At 33.2% G+C, this 22472-nt stretch overlaps 1 protein-coding gene across 1 annotated transcript in view; it reads left to right on the top strand.

The window, feature by feature from the left end:
* Positions 1 to 22472, top strand: part of LOC108777602 (uncharacterized) — a 100946-nt gene that overhangs the window by 48411 nt on the left and 30063 nt on the right. Inside the window, exon 2 of the mRNA XM_018544532.1 lies at positions 16827 to 17038. Within this exon, the coding sequence (XP_018400034.1) occupies positions 16827 to 17038 (212 nt within the window). The remainder of the gene's footprint in view (positions 1 to 16826; positions 17039 to 22472) is intronic.

Here is a 22472-nt window from a genome sequence, read left to right as displayed (position 1 = left end):
TCAATTTGAATTTTTTCTTTCGTTCAGAACTGATACGTATTTCCTATAATTTCAAAGGTTAATATCAAAGCGAGGTACTTTGCCTATAGGTACTTTTTAAAGCCGCCCCTTGTCGAATCCCATTTCCTTTACTTTTGCATTCACTCTTCAAGCTTCATTCTCGCTTACCGAGTGGCGGCTTTAATGAACAATTTATAGTTCAACTTGCACTGCGCTTCTCCACTTTTTCCACGACTTCCCTCAATTTTCCTCCATATTTCTTACGAGTATTCTATTCTCGGATACCGCAGACTGTTATCTATATCTTTCAGCCATCCAAGATGACATATAATACAATATCAAGCATAACTCTTTTTCTTTCTTTTCTTTTAAATAGATTACGATATAATGTAAACTTTTACGATCATCGTGGAAGAGTCAAATGTTTTTATTCAAGATTGGAAAGTACACGTTACTATAATTGCTTTGTTATTAAGTATTATATAATCAATGGTTTTACAGGTATTCTTTATTAATATAGATAAAAATAAATGGCACTGTATTATACGAATATTTACACATTGCTGTCTATTTATTACATTTTAATATAACTTTTAACATTTTAAACGTGTTGTTATACAATAAAATTTTTATAACATTCGTTAACCCGATTTTGAAATTATTGTCTAAAAAATTAACGTGGGAGTCAGAAAATTAATAACAATGCAATTTTAATATGTAACTATTACTCTTGTTTTAATAACAGTAATATAATCGTTACTTTTATTGTGACTATAAACAATACACATGGAACGGGTATAAGCATAAGTTTTTTTTACCATGTCACAATTATTAATCATAACCACTATAGAACTCGTGTGTTGGATTGACCAATTAGCGACGCGACATAGACAATTGAATACCACTCTAAAAAAAGGTCATCAAAATTCGGTGAAAAAATAACGGAAATTGTAATAACTCGTTAGCTTTTGAGTAACAGTAACGGTAACAAGTTATTTTTATAAAATAATTTCTCCAACTGTACTTTTAGTATATATAAAATTTAGATAGCAATTAGTTTAATAAAATGAAACTGCAAGTGCTCTCTCCTATATTTGGTTCATATTGTTTCTATCGAAACTACGCATATAAGAACTAATTTCTCTAATATGATAATTTTGTGAGTATTTTTATTTATTAACGCATTGCTTTTTGTTTAAAAATTTAAATATAGTAATTAAAAATATAATAATTGAAGTATGTTTTATTTTAATAATAATTTTATTAGCATTTGGTAATAATATTCAATAACTATGTTCGGCTGAATGATTTTCTGTCACACCGACAAAACAAACAAGTTTGTTTAGTCAATGTATATACATCTGTATTGAGATAGATGAGTCGAGTACAGCTATATTTACTTAGGCTTGTGGGTGCTCCACTTTGAGGATTAAGATCTGGACTATTTCTAACACGAATGCTAATTTAATCATATCCAGGCGTCGCAGAGATCCAGAATGTTGCAACTAGATTGTGTTAGAAACGAGTACCAATGTCGATAAAAAAGTTCAATTCAACATTTGTCGACGTTGCAGAAAATCGACATGACCTCACCTGTCCATCCTCTTCGCTACGTGATCCCGTCATGGAACAATCTCGTTCGGAAAAATTTCTCTAGGGTACTACCTCCGAAAATTTTTCACAAAGATTGTTCGCGAGTTTGATTGGCTTTATATTTTTTCATGACTATGTGTGTCATATCAAGAATAGACTTTTTAATATATTAAAATAAAATTTAGCGTGCATATTTAATTATTAAGTTAAATATCATTATATAGATATCTTGAAAATAAATATGCTATTCACAATCCCCGAAAATTTGTTAAATTATTATATTTAAATAATATAGTAAACATTTTACGAATGTGTCGATGTATCTCTTTATATTATAATAACTAATATGTAGGTAATTGATAAAGCAAATGTGCTTTCAAAAATAACAAATTATACTATTGTTTAATTTAATTGTACATATATGTACTATACTATTAGCATCTAAAAGCAAAGCAATAACGTACTAAATCAATCGACGTTTGGTAGCTGTTGAAATTTCCTTTAATACAACGAGCATCCAATCTGAAGGTGCAAACGCCGATCCTGCACGAGTGATTGCCAATGCATTTGCAGAGAGCGTGCTATACATATAGTGTAGTCTGATGTCGAGAACGAACTGCCAATACCAAATACTCCGAGCGTTACATCTTTGCCGCTCGATTGCAGACGCGTGTGGATTGCGAAGAACGATAGGCTGAATAGCATAAACTGCAGTATCTACGAACACTTCATGTTCTTTCGTGCATCTTTCTTAAACCGAACCAGCACTAACTTTTACAACGGAATAAACAATATTTTTATATTGCTAGAATTATTTCCAGAATTGCATACATATACGAAAAATTTATTCTATGTTTTCGACTTAATTTTTCATGTAAATAGAATCATTTCCTTTCAGGTGAGCCAGTATATATTATCAAATTTATATAATACCTGATAATAAGGTTTTGTTATGTTCCTACGTCATTTAATTTATCGAGACGTTTTAAACGAATGAGCTTATGTCTACTAACATCTCGGTATTGAACAATTCTTCTTACTTTACTAGGACGTTCAATGTACATTCCTTTTAAAACCTCCCCGATTTTTCCACGATGGATGTATTGCTGGCAAGACTCCAACGTTTCCTCTTAACCTGATTAAACGACGTTTATTGCCACTAAGAATAGTAGGAACGTGATAGTACCGAAGGAAGAATACAAAAAGGGGATGTGCGATGGACACGGCCGTCTGCTTTCTAAGCAAGATCAACCAAACGAGCGAAACGGAGTTGCTGACATTAGACGAGCGGATAGAAAATAGAGAATGCTCGATAACCACGATGAAATTTCAGCGGAGATGCCTTGAGACACTCAGACGGTACTTGGCACGGACGGGCAAGTTTTCCTAAAGGTCCCCGAGATTCTCTCGACGAAGACTGTCAGCGGAATGGTTCTGTTGACTTTGCGGGATGGCATTACCGCGTGCCGCCGAAAATGTCGTTAATCTTATTTCGTTAGAGACCGCTCGATGAAATTGTCGGCCCACTTTGATTTATTGAATGAACGCCCGCGGTATTGGGATCGGGGATGGTGTTGGGATCGGTGATGGAGGTGAATTTATCGGATACACACCGACGCACGGTGTGGTGCAGCAATCTTTCTCTAGGTTGTTCCTATACGGCGGCTCGAGAAAATCGGATATTTATGCTAACGCGAACACGTCCATGGGATTCGCCTAAGTTAGTACGCGTGGCAGTCGGATATCTATGGACTGCTGTTAATAAAGCCCTGTAGCCTGGGCCGGGCTACGGTGCACGCGCGAAACTTCGGGGAGATAAATAAATGTATAGCTTTAGTGTGTGCTAAGCTAAAGCCAGCCCGTACCGTGCCGCTTTTGCCCCGGCATTAAATTCTGAAGCGCTTTTAAATTCAATGCCGGTTGTTGGAAGTCACGCAATGATCGGCTGTATTTTTAAATTCCGCAGAGTAAGTCGCTTTCGCGACTCTAGCGACACGTTCGAAAGTGCTCTTTTGTGAAACGGAAGCATTTTGTTTCTTCGATAATGACCGCAATAAAGATAAGAACTTCTGCTATAAAATGTAAAATTGGCTCGCAAATCGAATTGTAGGATTTTCGATATATTAATCCGATATATTAGTTTGAGCAAAATGTATATCCCCTTTTAATATCGAATCAACGTATATAAATCAAATTTTGTACTTTCACGAAGTATACCGTATAAATTGAAAAGATGGTACCTCCGAGAAAAATACCGTGTTGTCAATCTATTTTATCGATTGGAAGTACACCGCCAGATATAAGGTTCAAGATAGATACATTGCGCTGCGTTGACTTCGTTTCACTTCCATTCTTACTTTGTAAAATGGCTTCTGCATTACAATAGAGCAAGCCACATGAAATCCTTCAGCGAGACTGATTTTGAAAAATGTACGTCACTAGAGTAAGAAAGAAGTAGAGAGAGAGATTGTACTTCCGTGTTATCATATAAGAAAGGATGGACAATTGAATTTTTCATTTGTCCACGCGGAGCGATGAGAGAATGAGCCCTTCCTTTTCTGGAAAGAATTCCGCTGCTCTCCAAGCATTCCATTTATTGTCTGTTAATATTTTATTTTTCTCTGTGCAGAGCACTTCTTTTATGAATCCACTTTGTTAAATACTTGTTACTGAGATTGAAAGCCTTGAGGAAATAAAGCAAGCTTTGGAGTTTTGCTCGAAATATTTATGCGCAAGGAATAAATCACATATTTATTAATGATTACAAAGATATCTTCCATCTTTTATTAAATAATTGTTAAATAGTTTACTATAAATAATGTAAATGTACGCAATTTAAATGAGCGCAATCTTTCCTTGCCGTTTATTTCATATAAGGAAGTTAAAGCTACAAATCATTGAAAAGAGGATGGAGTAACAATTCTGAATTAGTTTTAAAATGATTGAAGAAGAACTGATAGCAATTTTGTAATAATGTAGAAAAGGATTTCATTCTTTATTTCAATGTATCCCATTTTCCTCGAGTATAGCGCTATTATTATGATAATTTTCGGTTTCTATAAAAAAAAATTCATAAGAAAATATAGAAATAAAACGATTCTCAAACAGTCGTGAAACAGTGATGAAAGTTGTACCCTCCTTTGGTTTTGCTACAAAAAATTATAAATAGTCAATAACATTCATAAAAATTAAAATAGTTTTGTATATTTCGCTATAAGAAACTATTAGGAAAATGCTTGCTATTCAGCAATTTCACAGGTCGTGGCTGAGAAACTTTTGCTCGAGGATTATGTCTAAAATAGTCTACGAAGGAAGGAAAAAGCAAGGCGGGAGAGAAGAGACCGGTAGGTGATCGCTCTTGCCAGCGGTATATTTAATGCCGCAGCCGGTGTAAATGCACATTTGCCTTGAACAGAAATCTTTCTGAACACAACCGCCCGAGGACATAGCTGCACTTGCTACACCAGCGGAGTGGTATTTTAAGCTACGTCGCGAAGAATAATGGCATCGTTAGAAGCTTACGAAAGGAAGAGAAAAAAGAGATACATTTTTTGTATAAAAAAGTGAAGGGGATAATTTTAAGAAACATGATCGTGCCTCGCACTAAATGCACGCACGAGCAAAGCACGAACAACGAGATCGATCAAATTGAACGGAAACACGATTATCGTATCGCCGTAACGATTGGACCGACTAAATCCTTAATGTGATAAATTTGAAATAAATATGTTCCGTAACTCTCGATACATCATCAAAGTTACAAGAATATATCACGTTGATGGAACGCGTTTATTAAATCTTTTAATAAGAGAGGACGAGAGAGATTTAAAAAAAGTCATCGTGTTCAAGTATATAAAATTAAAATTAAATATTGTTTAGAATATCATCCCCTCCACAGATTTCTTTGCATTTTTTAATTGGATAGAATTACGGTTTTGATAATCTAGCGATGCATGATTAACATGATGATTCAATTCTTTATGCTGACAATAATCGCTGGAAAAATATGTGACTTTACATTTTCATATAAGCTGCACGCACAAGGCAGAAAATAAAACTAACTCAAAGTTTTGCCCAGAATACTTATGCGTAAGAAATAAATCAAGTATTTATAAATGATTGAAAAAATATATCTTCTTCAATCTTTTGTATTATAGTAAATAATTGTTAAATATTTATGCAAAAAATGCTGATTTTTATAGAATACTACTACGATTAAATGCATTTTATTTTGAATATAATTTTTCAAGATAAAAACTGAATTACATTTTATATTTTATTTAAAATTCTATACAACAAAAATGCATTAACCTACAGAAAGCCTCTATTATTTTTGTTGATTTTAATCGCCGATGTTTTTTCGTTTGATACATTTTTTGTTTTAATTATCTATTACTTTTTACAACAGTTTACTTTAAATTGAAACAATGGTTACAATATATAACGAAAAAGAAAGACACAATATAATATACAGTATAAAATCACGAAATATGTATGTATATTATAATGCAGTACGTGTATATACATTTAAGATATTTCATTATTTCTAAGTTATAAATATTGAAATACTTATTAATGACAATTAAGTATGTGACAATTAATTATCAAATATTTATCATCAAATTGCAATTACAAATCTTTGTGTATTAAATATTATATAAAATGCGAGGAAACTAAATAAAAATGGTTTTAATTTAATTATACATCAACGATTTAATCAGATCAAGGCGCCTGCGTCGAGCACCATATCACTCGATTATATCTGAGGATACAGAAAGGAACGATTTTCAGAGTGGAGAACGTGTTCACAATATGCTCCGCTTCTCTCAAATCCCACGAGACCAATCCGCCAAGGAAAGTTAAGCGTCGAACGCCAAGGGCTCCTTTACAGGAAGGAACGAATCCCCGATCTTTCGAACTACTTCTGATAGCGACCATTTCGATAACGAGTCAATGTGATAGTTGCAATTTCCCTAAATTTTCCATAAAGCACAAATATTTTATTATTCAAAAGAATAGTGTTTCTGTTATAATTTAATTGACATTTGTCATTATTCTAATTTCCCTATTATTGGGATATTAAAAAAATATGAAAGGAATGATTTTTATAAAGATAATGATTATAAACAAGTATTTATATTTTAAATAATACAATAATAAAATACATGTGTCTTTATTGTAGTTTCTTGCATGTAGCTTATTATACTTTATAAATTTCATAATTACTTATATTAAAAAATATATACGAAGAGAAAGAGATTCACATTAAAATATAAAATGCACATTACTTTAGTTTTTATTAAATATTAAATTTTAAAATAGCGTAATGTAGAAAATGCAAAGAGAACAATTTTTTATAGTTACAGATATTAAGTTTTACATTTGCACAATTTGTTACAGATAGCACAATCTATTTAATTATTTCTTTTATAGAAAAAAATGTATTTGAATAATATAAAATGGTATGTGAAACTTTTATTACACAACTGGTCACAGAGATTGTAGAGATTGTAGAAAGTTATGAATATAATTCAAAGCGAATAAGCGTGGAAAATTCATACGCTTATATACATTATTGTATTATTATAATTCATTTGTGCATTAATTACAATTGAATAGTGATTACAGAAATTAACTGAGAAAAATTAATGTACACAAGTACACAAAATGGTGAGGCACCAACAAATCTGCTGCTATAATGCGCGCACCTATTAGAAAATGAGTAACGAGAGTTACTGTATAGAAGCGCTAAAAACGGAACATTATTATATATCGATTAAGTACCGCTAGTATTTTATATACGTATATGAGATATATATATATATATATATATATATATAATTAAATATTATTTATCCAATGAATTTATTAAAATAAAAATACCTAACTTTATATTATTTTAATCACAAATTTCTGTCAATTAATTTTTTTAACATATCCATGTAATTACGGAATTGTAATTATTGAACAGTTGCAATATTTTAAATTGCAACCAATACAAAATTATCATAAAATAAATATTAAAAACGATAATATTGTTAATAATGATATCGATAATATATCTGACTATAAAACAAAATTATTGGAAAAATTTGTGTAATTTGGGAAATTACAACATATTTTCACATAAAGATATATATATATTTCTTTTTTATAATATGGAGAAGCATGACAAGTTTATCGACATTTATAATGCAATGAGAGCAGCCTGCCCCGGAAATAGTCTGAGACGACGCGAACTTTATTGGAAGAATGTTATTTTCATGAGCCCGAAAACTTTCCCGCATTCGGCTCGGTGGGGAAGTAGAATTTTAAATCATACTATTCTGGTGATAATTTGCGGGAGCTTCTTATTAAAGTATGCATCAAGAATTTAAGAAATTCGATCAATATAAGAATCGGATGAATTTTACATGAGACTCTCGGTAGGGATAAGTTATATGAAAGACAGTTTGTATGGAGGTGTGTGCTGCCTTACATAACAGAGCTATCGTGATGTGGTTCCAACAGAAGCACTCAATGAATTTTCTAGCACTACGGAGTCGAGCATAGAAGCAGACGAAGAAACTTTTTCGTAATAAAGATAAGGCATACTTTCGAGTACTTTTTCTGCTTCATAAAAAAGATTAGTTTTGCGTTGTTCGCGGATCGCAGTTCATCGCGTGGTAAACGCAACGACGAAAATACTAAACGAGAAGAATAAACGAGCGATTTCACATTCAAATATTTCGAATGTGAGCACTCATGATAGGAACGTCTCACGAAAATATAACTCGAGACAACATCTCTGGGGGCCATCACGGTAATCAAATGGTACTTTATAGTGCGTAAAAAATTGCATCGCTCTGGGAGTAATATTTCTTTATATTAGAAACACACGTGCGAGAAGCAACGAAGATAAAACTTGCCTCGCTATGTCGCAGAGACAAATACTCAACTTTAAAGTAACATTCCTTTTCTACCGTTCGGATTTTTCTTAATTTTTACTTACCAATCCTAATAAATTGTTTTCTATTTAAATTAATGTATACTTTAAATGCATTCTATGTAGCATACTAACATTTATTGAAACTACGGTGAACGGAATTTGCTTGAGATCAACATAATGGCGACCACGTGTCGTAGTGCAAAACGTTAAAACGGAACGTGTATGGTTTCCGCGCAGTAATCCCGCGCATCTGCGATAGTCCGGGCTAAATTCCATCCTCTAAGTTTAAGGCTTACCTGGAGCCACAAATTTCTACACGAGCGCCGATTGGAAGACCCTTAAGGCGCGTTAGAAGCGATACTACTGACTTCACGATCCGTTTCGATCTTAACCCGCGATTATGCTGTGCTACTTTATAGCTTGCATCTTCGGTCGAAATACCAGTTGACCGAAATTGTACCGACATTTGTGACCAATATAGTTCGTACAAAATCATTCACATATAACTAATACAGTTCAATTACAGTGACTCCTTGATATATCGTTAAGGAAATACCGTTTTATTTTAATAAAATGAAGAACGATTATCCAATTATATCAGAATACGTTTAACTTCAGCTCAGGAATAAATAAACGTTTGATTGTACGAAATATACTCGCCAATTTAAATTTAGATATTTGAGAAATAATCTATGAGATGCTAAAATTGTCACATAAAACTTGCCATCTATTATTGTTAAATTCGTAATATCGAATTATACCTAAATCGATCAAATTATTTTTAAACATTTAATTGCCATTGCTTTTACTCAATATAACGTTAATTTATAGCTAAAACAATGTAAAATTAAATAGAAGTTAAAAATAATAAAATCTTATTTAACACACAGAAGATTGGTTTAAACCTTATTGTTTAATATTTAACAGCATATAATTAAAATTAGCACTTATCTTAATATAAAAAAAAAATATATATATATGATTATTTAAAAATAATAAATAATAAAATTTCTTTAATAAATATTTATTAATGTAACTTTCAGAAATTTTCATTAGCGTTGCGAGAATTTGATATTGACAGTCAACAAAGGCTGACATTTATAATTAAATGAATAATAAAATTTGTGAGAGTTAAAATAATCGTTTTTAAAATTTTTCATTAAAATAAAACTTTCAATATTTATTAAATTAAAATTGATTATAATATGCGAATTTACAAAGGTCCTTCCTTATTAATAAATAATTCGTGAAATCTAGTGTTCATTACCGAAAAGAGTAGTTTATGATATTAACAGTTATGCGGTATATCAACGTAAAATATGCGCTTCCCAAATTTCCCATGCGACACACGAGTTTCTCATTACCAATAACGAAATTCGCGTGCCCGGTGCCGCTGGTAATCTGATGTCGGTGCTTACATATTAATGACATTTTCCTGAATTGAAACGAGAGAGAGAGAGAGAGAGAGAGAGAGAGAGAGAGAGAGAGAGAGAGAGAGAGAAAGAGTAAAAGAGAGATAGATACAGAGCGCTGGCATAGAATACCTATGCTCATTCTCGCGTCTCTAAATTCCGTATAACGCGTTTCCGCTACGCGAATTTGTTTGGTGAAAATGATAATGGAAGCCGCACAAACGTAGCTCCGTACGCGAAGTTTCCACAGGCACCAATAGTGGTTCCAAAAATATCTGTTTTACGATAACGTTGTTAACAATTAAACGAAAATTCGATGCATGTTACCAAAATCTCACATAAGTAGTTAACAAATAACGTGAGAACAAAGGAAGAAAAATTCTTTCGATGCATATTTAACTAATATTGCTTAGTACGTATTGTACATACTGTATATAATACATATCATACAATATACTATATTTATGTAATTATATTTACAATAATTTTTTGTAATTAGGATTCTTCAAGAGAAATAATCGCTATAAAGATATTTCCACAGAATCAATCAATTTACACAATAATATTACATTCAAAATTGTTGTATAATAATCCATGCGTATTTTTATCTCATTAATTGACTGATAAAAATGTCGTGCTGCGACATTGCGAAAATAACTTCAATCGTGGCGAAATCAATAACGAGCCGCTTATCATTTATCCATATTCATTATTAGCTAATACCGTCACCATCTACCAATCAACCTCGATAATTATCCGTCTAATTAGTGCGCACCCACACTTAAATGTCGCCACAAATTGCGCGATACATTTCCAATACATTAATAAGCAGATTTTGTTTATTACGTAGACTGGAAATTTTTATGAAACTTCAAATTATCCTCTATAAAAGCCCATAAATTCTGCATAATCTTTGATATTTGTGGCATACCTAATGACGAATGAAATAACATTCCTTCAGTTGCAAGATACAGCTGCATTATTATTACGATTGATAATACGAGGATGCGTTTTTATTAGCATCATAAATGAGACACGCAGAAAATATCGACATACAAATATTCTCTCTTATACATTCCTTTTCCTCTATTTCCGCAGTCGTCATTATATTCCCCAAAGATCCATCTTCGAACGGAAGCTTGAAATAAAAGCGGCAAATAAAACAGCAACGCACTTGACGGCCGAGTCATCCCCTTTATATTGACCCCCGTATATCATGGCCGGTCGTGGAAAAATGATGAATGCTCTCGGGTAACATGATCACGCTCGTACGCACACGTACCCAACATTCAATTGCTTTTTTCATAAACCCGCGCGGAAAGTATTCGCCCTCCTCCTCCTCCTCTCTCTCTCACCATTTACATTTATCGAACCACGTCGATCTGAATTCACCCGCCGGTATTTGTTCCGTATCTATTTACCTAGCCCCCGGAATTTTCCAGTGGTACATACCTACGCAACGTCCGCCATTACAACGGACATTGAGATTAAATGAATGGAGTCTGTCACTAAACAAGATATCTCTTGCAGTAAAACGGAAAAAAAAAATAGACCGAAGCGTTAATTTATTACTCGCGAAATATCTAGCGTTATATTTGACGCGTTAATTGCAATTGTCTCCGTGGCGCGATACACATATTGAATAATTTTCACCTTAACTCGGTACGCAACTTTCCAATTGATAATATTAACCGCACAGCTGGACGTACTCCGTAACGCACAAGTAACAAGAATTAAATTGCTCGCCGAAGTTGTCTAACGATCTCAACCATCGCTCAGCAAGACCGATGGCACTAACAACGCATTATTGAACGTCATGAATATATTTCGAATAAAATCGCACGCAGAGAGTCTCGATGTTTACGGGGACAAGCTGTAAACGCGTGCGCGTTCGATAAAAATGGCAAAATCCCGGTCTCCGCGTTCGGCCGATCCGCTCCGGGATTATCATCGATTCCCTGGCGTCCCCGGCAAACGTTGGCCGTACCTTGTTTATGTGTAACGTTATATCGGCTGTTCGCGCGCGAGTTTCATTTGTATTTTATGTCCGGATCGCGACCCATCGCTGCAGCGCGGAGGCGCGAAGCTCTTGCCCGCGATCGGAGTAATAGCCAATAAAGCCCGTTATTTTGCAATCAACACGCGAGAGAAACGCTTGTTTTCTTTTATGCTGAGTTCGTTAGGCGAAGCGAGCACAGGTTTTTGCAAACGCTTATCGGGAATATAGTAATTAAACTGCGACAATCGCGTTTCGATACGACGTCGTAGGTTATCGTAAGCAGTGCAATCAAAATTGGCAGAAGATAATGTGTTTTCTTCTTTTAAAAACAAACATTGGTTTTTTAAGTATGTTTTTAATATTTTATACATGATATTTAAGTAGCATTACAAAAAACATGTTTAAGACATGTTGAAGACATCGATTAAGCATGTTTAAATTATTTAAAACGTTTTTTTACCAATTAAATTTTGAATGCAGCATACATCGCGTAATATGCTAATAATAAAAAAAATGTAAAAATTTTGGCCTGCAAATTTGATTAATAGCTTCTTTATATGTAATAGTTATTATAAAATTTTATATTCTTATTAAGTTAGTGTGTTAATAATATATAAGTGTTACTTTGTTATATTTTTCATAGTGTTAAATTTACAACATTGGGTACTATTTCAAAATGTCTCTTAAAAAAATGTTTTATATTATATTTTTTTATTAATGTATAATACAAATTAAATATAATTATTTTATTACATAACATTAAATAGATTATTTCTTATTATTTATCTTTTGTTTGTCTCTTATCTTGAAATAAAAATATAATTTAATAATTACAATAATTCGTATAATACGAATAAATAGTTAAATTTTATCGAATTTTACATAATTAATGAATAAATTTCAAATTAATACGTTTTAAATTGCGTGTATCATTATGTTAATTGTTTATCAGCAAAATAAAATTTGCGAATTTTGATAATTGATTTTATGGAAGTGAAGCAACTGCGTGTGACATTTCATATTTTGATATCTCTTGCAGTTGTCATTTAGCCAAATTAATTTGTGGTCAAAACAAAAATTTATAAAAAGAGCTTATAACAATCATATTTTACACAAATTTACATAATAAATAAAAAAAAACAATATATAAAAATTGAGTAAAAAATATTTTTTTAAATACATTAGCTTTGTTATTAGTATTTAATGTTATAAAATTAACAGTTAAATTATCAAAGAGTAATTAATATAATATTTATTGTTGATGCAATATAATACATATTTAAACGACCAAATACAATGTTGAATATAAAATTATTAAATTCTGTTAAATAAAATAAATATTTGAAAAAAATATAAAGAATAATATCGCTTCTTTACTTCAAAAATGACACAATTGAAAAAACGTGATTTTTTTTTAGTTATCAAATGAGTTAATCCTTCGATGCCATTCTATATCGTTTTGTCACGTATCTACTACCCTAGATATTGTAAAATATTACATAAAAATGATCATTTATAACAAATTGTTTTCAATCAAACTACCAGACATCAAGGAATATAATATACAAATACATATGTATACGTATAGTTTCAGATTAATAAAAAAAATTATAACATAGCAAAGTAAAAGAAACGTCATTATCTTTATGACAGGATAACTTCGCCGGTATATTAATCAATCGAGTTATTTGCTCGCACTTAGACGCCATATCTTTTTTACGTATATTTATATGTAAAAAAGCTTGCGCCCCTTTTTACGGGCGATAAATTGTTACAGTATCGAGAGCATTCTACGAAACGAGATGTAGCAGCATTTGCATGTTATCTCCTGCTCTTTCGCAAAATTACGCTCCCGTTACGCTCTCAAAAAGCACAGGATCGAGCGCGCACAATGGCGTTATCTGGTACGCAGCTTAGAGCGGCACTCCGTGCCTCGGAATTATTTATTGCACTTAATCACCGATCTGCGGCACTTGGTAGCAGTTAACCCATATTTCCCCCGGCTTAATGGCGAAAATAAACAGTATTCGCGGCCCGCCGAACACCTCCTCGAGCAAATGTCTCGCGGGCATCGTGTGCCATATGCGAAACGTCTAATCGTGACGTTCCGCCGTTTGCACGTTACGCCCAGCTATTTCGTGAAGATGCATTTCCATTTGCTCGCTCATGCAATTCCACGTCAGAAGTGCCTTGCTTGAGCGATGATTCGGCATTATGCTAAGCGATGTAAACGTCGTAAACCTAAGATATATGTATATAGCGATGAAACTCCGAAGGACTTAAAAATTAGAAGCTTTTATTCCCTTGCCTCTAACTAGTAACAGATTGTTCAGTAAGTTACTCCAGATTCATATCGCGCGACGCTGCATTTAATATCCGCGTAAATCTCCATCTGATTAGCGGAGTGCGAGATAAAGCGTCGCTAACTTAATCGCCGCGCAGTAACGCCGACGATCGTCCACTGGCAACATTATGAATCCATTTAAGGTTCGTGCGGGAAAGCATTATGTTTCCGCGTTTCGCGAAAGCGCATCCTATGCGGCGCACGTTTCATGCATTTTTATCCCATTTCAAGAAGTGCTACGTTACATGCGGTATGCACCTACGTTATGTAAACGTTCCTACGTCTCTCTCTCCTGGTCTCTAGATTATTTATTATACTAATTACGGAATTGCGGCCGCGCCAGAGTTCTACTTCCGAGCTAGCTTGACGGCGTGAATAAAGTTTACGGTGGGAATAAGTTGCACCGCAAACGCGCGGCCCTTTACGGGGGCGCTCGGTAAAGTTTATCGAAAGCATTTAGCCCAATACTAACACGTACATTGAATTAATTTAACTCGCGCGCGATACCGCGCTTCCTTCTTTGTAATTGGTTTCTCGAGGGGTGGACAAAGGGGATCGTATACGAGGATCTCCTTCCTTTGGGCGGTAATAGAGGCGCCGCCGACTGCCTTTCGCTTTGATCGCTCCACTGGAATAGGATTCGCAGCAGCTCAGAATCGACGGAAAGACCGGCAACGGGAGTACCCGATGACCGCAAGAGCTTCGAGTGGAAATTACCAAAAGACAACCGTATTTCAACGCCGCGCCGTCGGGATCTCGAAACACTTTGCGACTACAGAATTCTGAACGCGAATAAAGTGTTTTCCGATCGCGACAATCATTTGCGAGCTCGTCTTTCTCTCTCTCTCTCTCTCTCTCTCTCTCTCTTCCTCTCCTCTATCATTCGTCTCATTATTTCGTATAGAAAAACGAACCAGCAAGATTCGAGAAAAATGGATTGTTAAAATCAACTTACACCGCAATCGAATGTGACTTGTACTATGATCGTCTTCTTTCGCCACTTTTTAAGTTTTTACTGTCTGTAAGCATATATACATGTAACTTTTATCAGCATTTGTTACCGCAGGGTGCGTAATCCTCGCGAAATGCAATAAATGCAGAAATACAATACTGTCTCACCTAAATTTCATCGCATCTATTACTAATGAAACAATCACTTTAATAGAGTTTATATCAAAAATTACTTTATTATACTACGTATTGTTGATTGAACACTTTAGCGAACGTTGACGAGATGCAATCAATTATGTTAATTGAGTTAATTATGCATGATGATAGATTTGGCATACTGCATAAGTAGATCATAGTGTTCATATTAATATTTTCAGTCAATTTCTACATAATGTAATAATGTATTACAATGTCATTGTATTAAACAGATAAATAGTCATTTTCGTTTCCCTCTTAAAATTAAAAATAAAATCGTTTATTAAAAATAAATTTCTCTATTATTCTATTATAATTCCATTATCCTATTATTATAAATAAACGCATTTAAAATTGTCGATGTTAATTAAATGTGTCAATTTATTTCTTGCATGAATCGATGACACTGCAGTTTGAAAACTGTTCTCTCTGTGAGAACGGAAATGCTTAGAAAGCAAAATATCTTTCTTCGTGAAATGGAAGAAGGAATGGAAATAGAATTGAGATAGGCTTAATCGTAGGAGAAATGTCTCCCCAAGAATAAATCCTTCATTCTTTCAGTATCTTTTATCGAATAATAAAACACAACTGAATGAAAATATCATGTTTTTATGCTTCCGTCTCTATGCATTTAAATAGATATAATTCTAAGAGAGTACGTTGTCTCACAAAAATTATATTACTAATTTATTAATAACTTTGATATCATAATCTTTTATAGTAGATAATTTTCACAATTCAAAATATGCAAATTATACAAATAATATGCGCCTCAATCGATCGTATAAAACAAAATGTATAAAAATAACATAATATTTTCATTTAAAAAAAATCTTGCATTAACAGACGGAGTCATCAAATACTAGAGAGAAAAGTTTTTGGATAAAATATTAGTAAAAGATCAATTACGTGTCAAATTATACATCAAAGAAACCTGAATAGACCAATAGATTTTAAAGTTGTAATTTAGTATTATCCACAAAGCATAGTTTTTCTAGCTAGATATTTCCCATCACTTATATAAAGTCGACTAGTACATAATAGATTTGCAATCGCAAATCGATAGAACATTAAATCACGTCGCGAAGTTTTGATTCGCGACGTGAAAAATTTACCTGGATTATTTATGGCTGACCCACTTTCTGACCAGCGTTTAATCCTAAAATCACATTCGGAGATAGCGTGCATCAATCAAACGCGTCGCGACGATTGGCCATGTGTAAATGCATTGCTGGAATAATGCATGAAATATACTGTGTACACTTTGCGAATTCTAATCGCGATTGTATATTATGGTTCAGTGTCAATAAATATTCTTCACACACACATGTGAACAAGACGTACTGTTATATGCGCATCGATTGAACGTCTTTTACAGCGAGATGTTTTTTTTATTGTTTGCAGGTGCAACAGGTTTGAAAGATCTGACGATAAACGTCCCGAAAATGGTGAGATCAGGTGAATCCGTAACATTGTCATGCCATTACGACCTGGAGGGCTTACCTTTGTACACTATACAATGGTTTTTCAATGATCGAGAGTTTTATCGCTTCATACCTGACCGCAATCCATCGCCACCCTATAGCATTTTCGACGTGGATGGTATACAAGTTAACGTAAGTAATTTAGCCATAAATGAGTACAAATACGTGAAAATTCCTATCACTTATGAAAAGTCGTTAGCCAAAATATAAATTTGCAGTCGTTGATTGATAGAACATTAAATCACGTTACAAATAAAACATGTTAACGTAAAAAGTTTATCTATATTAAATTATCTATATTTATTTAAAGATATATGTTTATAAATTTATGAATAAATTATGTTTTAGAAATGTGTTTTACCTTTTTTTTTTTTTAAAAAAATTCTTAATTCTTACATTTTTTCTTAATTAATTCAATTATGCATAAAAAAATTGGAGAATTAGTATTATAACATATAAATAGCTTGTATATTTGTCACGTTTTCGTGATGTAAGGAATTCATTTTTTATTCTTCTTTCTTTATATTTCTCGCTTTATGTATCTTTAAACGTTCTTGCTAGATATTTTTATCATTTCTCTTTAACCAATTTTTAATTATAATTGAAATTTAACAAAATCTTAAATTTTTTATCATAAAAGTGTCTAATGCATCAAAAATTAAAATGTGAAGAAAGATATAATCACATATAATTATGAAAAAATCAAATATAAATTGTTCGGATAATCAGTAAATAAGAAAATTCTCTGAAATATTTTCCTATATGTGTATATTTTACATTGAGTATAACCACACACACAGTGTGTCTTTTAAAGTAATAACTGAGTCACCCCGACTAGGTTTAGCTTTATTACATTCAACTTCTCAATTAACTTGCAATAAAAATCTTATCTCTTTAATAACACTTTCGTGAAAGTTTATTATACTAATCTCGGTAATACCATGGTGCTCATTATACGGATGGAGTTTCCTCGATAAATCAGCCCTTAATCCATGAAAAAGATTCTACGCGGTACTAGAATAAATAAGCTTAAAGTTTCAAGTTTCGCAGTTAACAATTTTATATTGTGTCATGGAATTTAATCATAGACATTCAAGTTTCAGCAAAACAATATGCGCGCAACTTAGATAATATGAAAGAAACTTGAAATTCAATTGGTTAATGTCTTAAATCACTTTAAATTAATACTTTAAATCGCAATGTGCTGCATTGTTGTACGATGTGTATCATAAATTTCTCAAGAGATGCGCATATCGATGGACCGTTAGATCCATTTATCAAACGCGCTCTCTCTTTCGAAGAGTCGTTGAGATAAGAACTAAAGCCGGCCCGATTTTTGCGCTCGCGAGTAAACGACGAGCTATCTTTTTGCGACTCGCGTCCGATCCGATCGTAATCTATTTTTCTACGGAAAACACAGCCAGCAAGTAGATTCGATAAGAGAGATCTAGTCGCATTCTCTCGCCGAGGGCGAAACTTCTTGTCGCTCTCTGGACAACCGATCTTCCTTTTCTCTCCCAACCGCCCTTTCTAATCTCTCATGCATCGGGGTGCCTCCATTTTTCCGCCGATATGGCCACGACGAAGGCAAAAGTTTCTGTTGCGGGTGGTGTAGAGTGAGGAAAAGAATCGATAGACTGATTTATGGCATGTACTACGACCGCGACACGGCTTGAACCTGGGTCAAGCGAGTTCCGTGTTTTACGGACGTCGATTCAACGTCGCCGCAATCGCGTCGCGAATCTGCCCCTTCACGTCCCTTTTTCTCACGTTCTCTTAAGGTGTGGCTCTCCTTAAATTTTCCGACGCTCGAGAAAATGGAATCCCCCTTTCCGCAAGAGAGAGCACTCGGCGCGAAAGCAATATCCTGTAGGTTTGTATAACGACCTCTCAAACGCGCTCACACGTCGGAGAAAAATGTTAGAGATTAATCCTAGGTACATGGTTGCACTTATTGAGTATGTTTGAGAAACGCAAATAATTTCTGCTATTTTCATACATTTACATTTCACATTAATTTAATAAATACGAGATGGTTTAAATCTAGCGAACAAGAATTCTAATATTATAGTTTGGCAAAACCATCTAGATTTACTGCATGGAAAGAACTAATCTACTGAAGTGTAGATAAATACGATTCTGAAAATAATTTTGTTGGGCCATAAAAATAATTATGCAAAAACGCTCAACTTGATTACTAAAATATCAAAATTTTTTGCAATATTCATCATACTTGAGATTTCTACGTAATTATTTTGATAAATAATTCCAGCAAAACTATTTTCAGATCTGTATCTAACTAATTTTTTAATACTTCAGCAAAATTGTTCTTCTGTGTGGAATATTGATTATTAATTTTTTAATTTCGATATTATCAATATTTAGCTTCTTTTACTAATTTTGAATTTTAGTGTGCTTTTCACAATATTAACAATGTAAAAAAAATTAGACGTTAATCAATACTCGAAAGATAAATACATGATAGAAAATCAATTTTTTTATTTAAGAAAAAATAGTCTGATATCTTCAATCTTTGATGATATCTACTTTCTTCTTATAAATTTTGTAGATTTATCTTGACGATTTAGCTAACAAACATTTTGGATGAAACACCACACGCACAAGGAAGACGTATATTTTGTAGCATGTACATTTAATAGCGTCCTAAACTGGTTTCCTTTTTACTTCCTATTCTGTTATACCTTTTGTCCGACGACTCAAAGGAAGCATACCGAAGTCCTGCAGAAAAATACTCTCATGGGATCGACGTGCTTTACTGATAATTACCGCAAAAGGGCAGTCGTACAGACCGCGAAAGTGGAAAAGAACTTTAGAAAGAAGAAAAACGTAACTCAAAGAAAAAATATGGGTAAAAAAAATAATATAGCAAATGATATTGGCTTTAAAAAAAGTAATAAAGAAGAGAAAAATTGGAACAATCGGTAAAACATTACAGAGAACATGGAACATAATGCACAAGAGACTAAATGAATTATTGAGAGTGAGCAAGGAAAGACAAGGTGAAGAGAGAAGCAATCGAAAAGAGAAGAAGTAATGGAAAAGCGAGATGGAATTCGCTTGAAAAGTGTCAGATGACTTCTGCAGTTGTGAATATTTCTGAGACAAGCAAGGATGATGAGAGCAGAAAAATGATATGGAAAGAGAAACTTATCGAGAAAAGCTGTGATAAAGTGACACTGACGTTATAGATACAGGGGACTTTCATCTGACGCAAGACTAGTCTTTCCGATTTCTTCCTTCAAATGTGACAGTAAAGATTCAATTTTTCCAATTGGAATTCTGCATGAATTCGGAATTATTTTACAAGATTTTCACTTTATGTGCCTCGCGATACACTCATAAAAGCGATATAGTAAAATATAACTTTTGTGTACTAATCCCTATCATATTTCAAAAAGATCCAAATACGGGATGATTGGAAGCATAAATTCTTGTACAAGAATATTTTTTTTTACTGGGCAGATTTTTATTAATATTTTACTAACATTGGAAATGACCGGATTGTTTGATCGAAATGTATGTTATATGTTATCACAAAGATTATTAAACATTAAGCAACATCAATCTAGCTTTTGCTCTTAGCTCTTCTATATTTATTAATTAATATTTGTGTTTATATGTTCTTTTTCACTGGTAAATTTAAAATTAATTCAATATGCCGAACAAATTTTTTGTTCAGTAATTGTTTCCACCAAACGTTTTTTTTTTTTTAATATATGTACAACTAAAAGAATTTTTTTGCTTAATTGATAAAAATATTACTAGAAAATGACATTGAGTTTTCAAAAATGTAAATTATATTAATTAATATATGCATATTAATAGTTAAATATTAAAGAACCATTAAAAAAGTTAAGGAGAAAAATTTATTCATGTAAGGGTCAAACTCGGTATGACAAATTCTCAGTATGACAAATAACTTCTAGAACAATTTAACGAATGAACATTAATTCAGAAAATAACTGCATGGTAAATTATGACAGGACACGGGAGTAAGAGTAAAGCAAGTCGTGCAAGCTTTAAACTTGGCTCGAGCTGAGACAGATAGGAAGCCAGGCTGGGAATTTTCATGAGCATATAAAGCATCCTAAGTCGGTAGATAGAACGAGCAGGTATTGCCAGCATAATCTTTATACGGAGAATTTCCAACGTTCGCGCCGGTAAATAGTCGGATGGTGGACTGGAAAGGCGTCTTCGCGATCATTCGCTTCCGATGTCGCGGCAGTTACAATGAGTTCACTGTCGTTTTATCGCGAAATCATGTGGCAGCCACCGATAATCTCGTCTTTTTACAACACCACTTAACAATACCCCACTTGCCGATTATCACCGCGTTATCGTCGAGCTAAACTCGAAGGAGAAATGGCTTTGCACGAACGTTCGTAGTACGTGAGATGCGATCGCTGCTCTCTCGTGTGCGCCCGGAGAAGATTTAGGATAATAATTTTTCACTATTCGATTAAGTTTCTATCGTCTATCCCGATTGGCTCGTATATCTCCAACCGAGTATTTTCAGCCGATATAAGAATAGGCGATATTTGTTCCACGTGAGTCATGGTCCGTAATACCATGTAACGGTATTGAGCTATTGTTACTGCGATGTAATCGATGAATCGAAAGAGAATAGCGCGCTTGTAACGTTTTAACAAATACAAAGAATAAAATCTCGAATATTGCTCTGCTGCGGGCTTTTAAAGAAAAAAATCATTTCGAATATACTATCAAATATAACTATTTGAGTTAAGTATATAACATTTGCAAAAATGGATGTTCGTGGAAAACATTTTCTATCGTATAGATGAAATAAGTATGGACTATGCATTCTCTGATCTTAGCATTTATGTTATGATAGAAAGAATTGAATCTTGTCAGCATCTCTCCCAATTTTATCAACAACTCCCTTTAATATGATCCTTAAGAGAGAGAGAGAAAGAGGGTGATATAATTCAAACTTCACTCTTTATAAACGCAGACGTCATAGAAGTGCAAAATTTATTACGCAGGGAAAGAACGATTTTATTGAAGAATTAAAAAATTTAGCTATAGATATGCAAATCTGAAAATAACTTCATCATACTATTAAAATAATTGTATAGAATACTCAAGCATAATGAACAATGCTGCAAAAAGTTTTGACATTCTAGCAACCTGCTTGAGCGTCCTTAATAATTATTTATGGTCTAACAAAATCATTTTCAGTTCTGTATCTAAATTTTTAGATACTTCAGCAAAACCATTCTCTCCGTGGGTCTATGTTATGGAATTAACAATAGTTTATGCTGTCTGATCAACAAATGATACGAACTGATGATGTGGAAAATTAATTTGTCGTTGATTACTTAAAAGAAATAGTAACAAGTACACATTAAAACGTCTTCATTTCTTTCAAATTCGTATGTGATATTTGAAAGTAAAATCAATGCAATGTGAACAAGTCGAAATCTTTAGGTTGCCATTCATATTTAAATAGGTACAGATTTTACCATGTGTTACCGCGCATACACGTATTCGCTCGTGTGACTTCATTTAATCAAGAATGTAGGAC

Source organism: Cyphomyrmex costatus, unplaced genomic scaffold, assembly GCF_001594065.2.
Source record: "Cyphomyrmex costatus isolate MS0001 unplaced genomic scaffold, Ccosl1.0 scaffold449, whole genome shotgun sequence".
NCBI classification, from domain to species: Eukaryota; Metazoa; Arthropoda; class Insecta; order Hymenoptera; family Formicidae; genus Cyphomyrmex; species Cyphomyrmex costatus.
The sequence above is the reverse complement of the archived record's forward strand: the minus strand, read 5'-3'. Positions and strand labels throughout refer to the sequence as shown.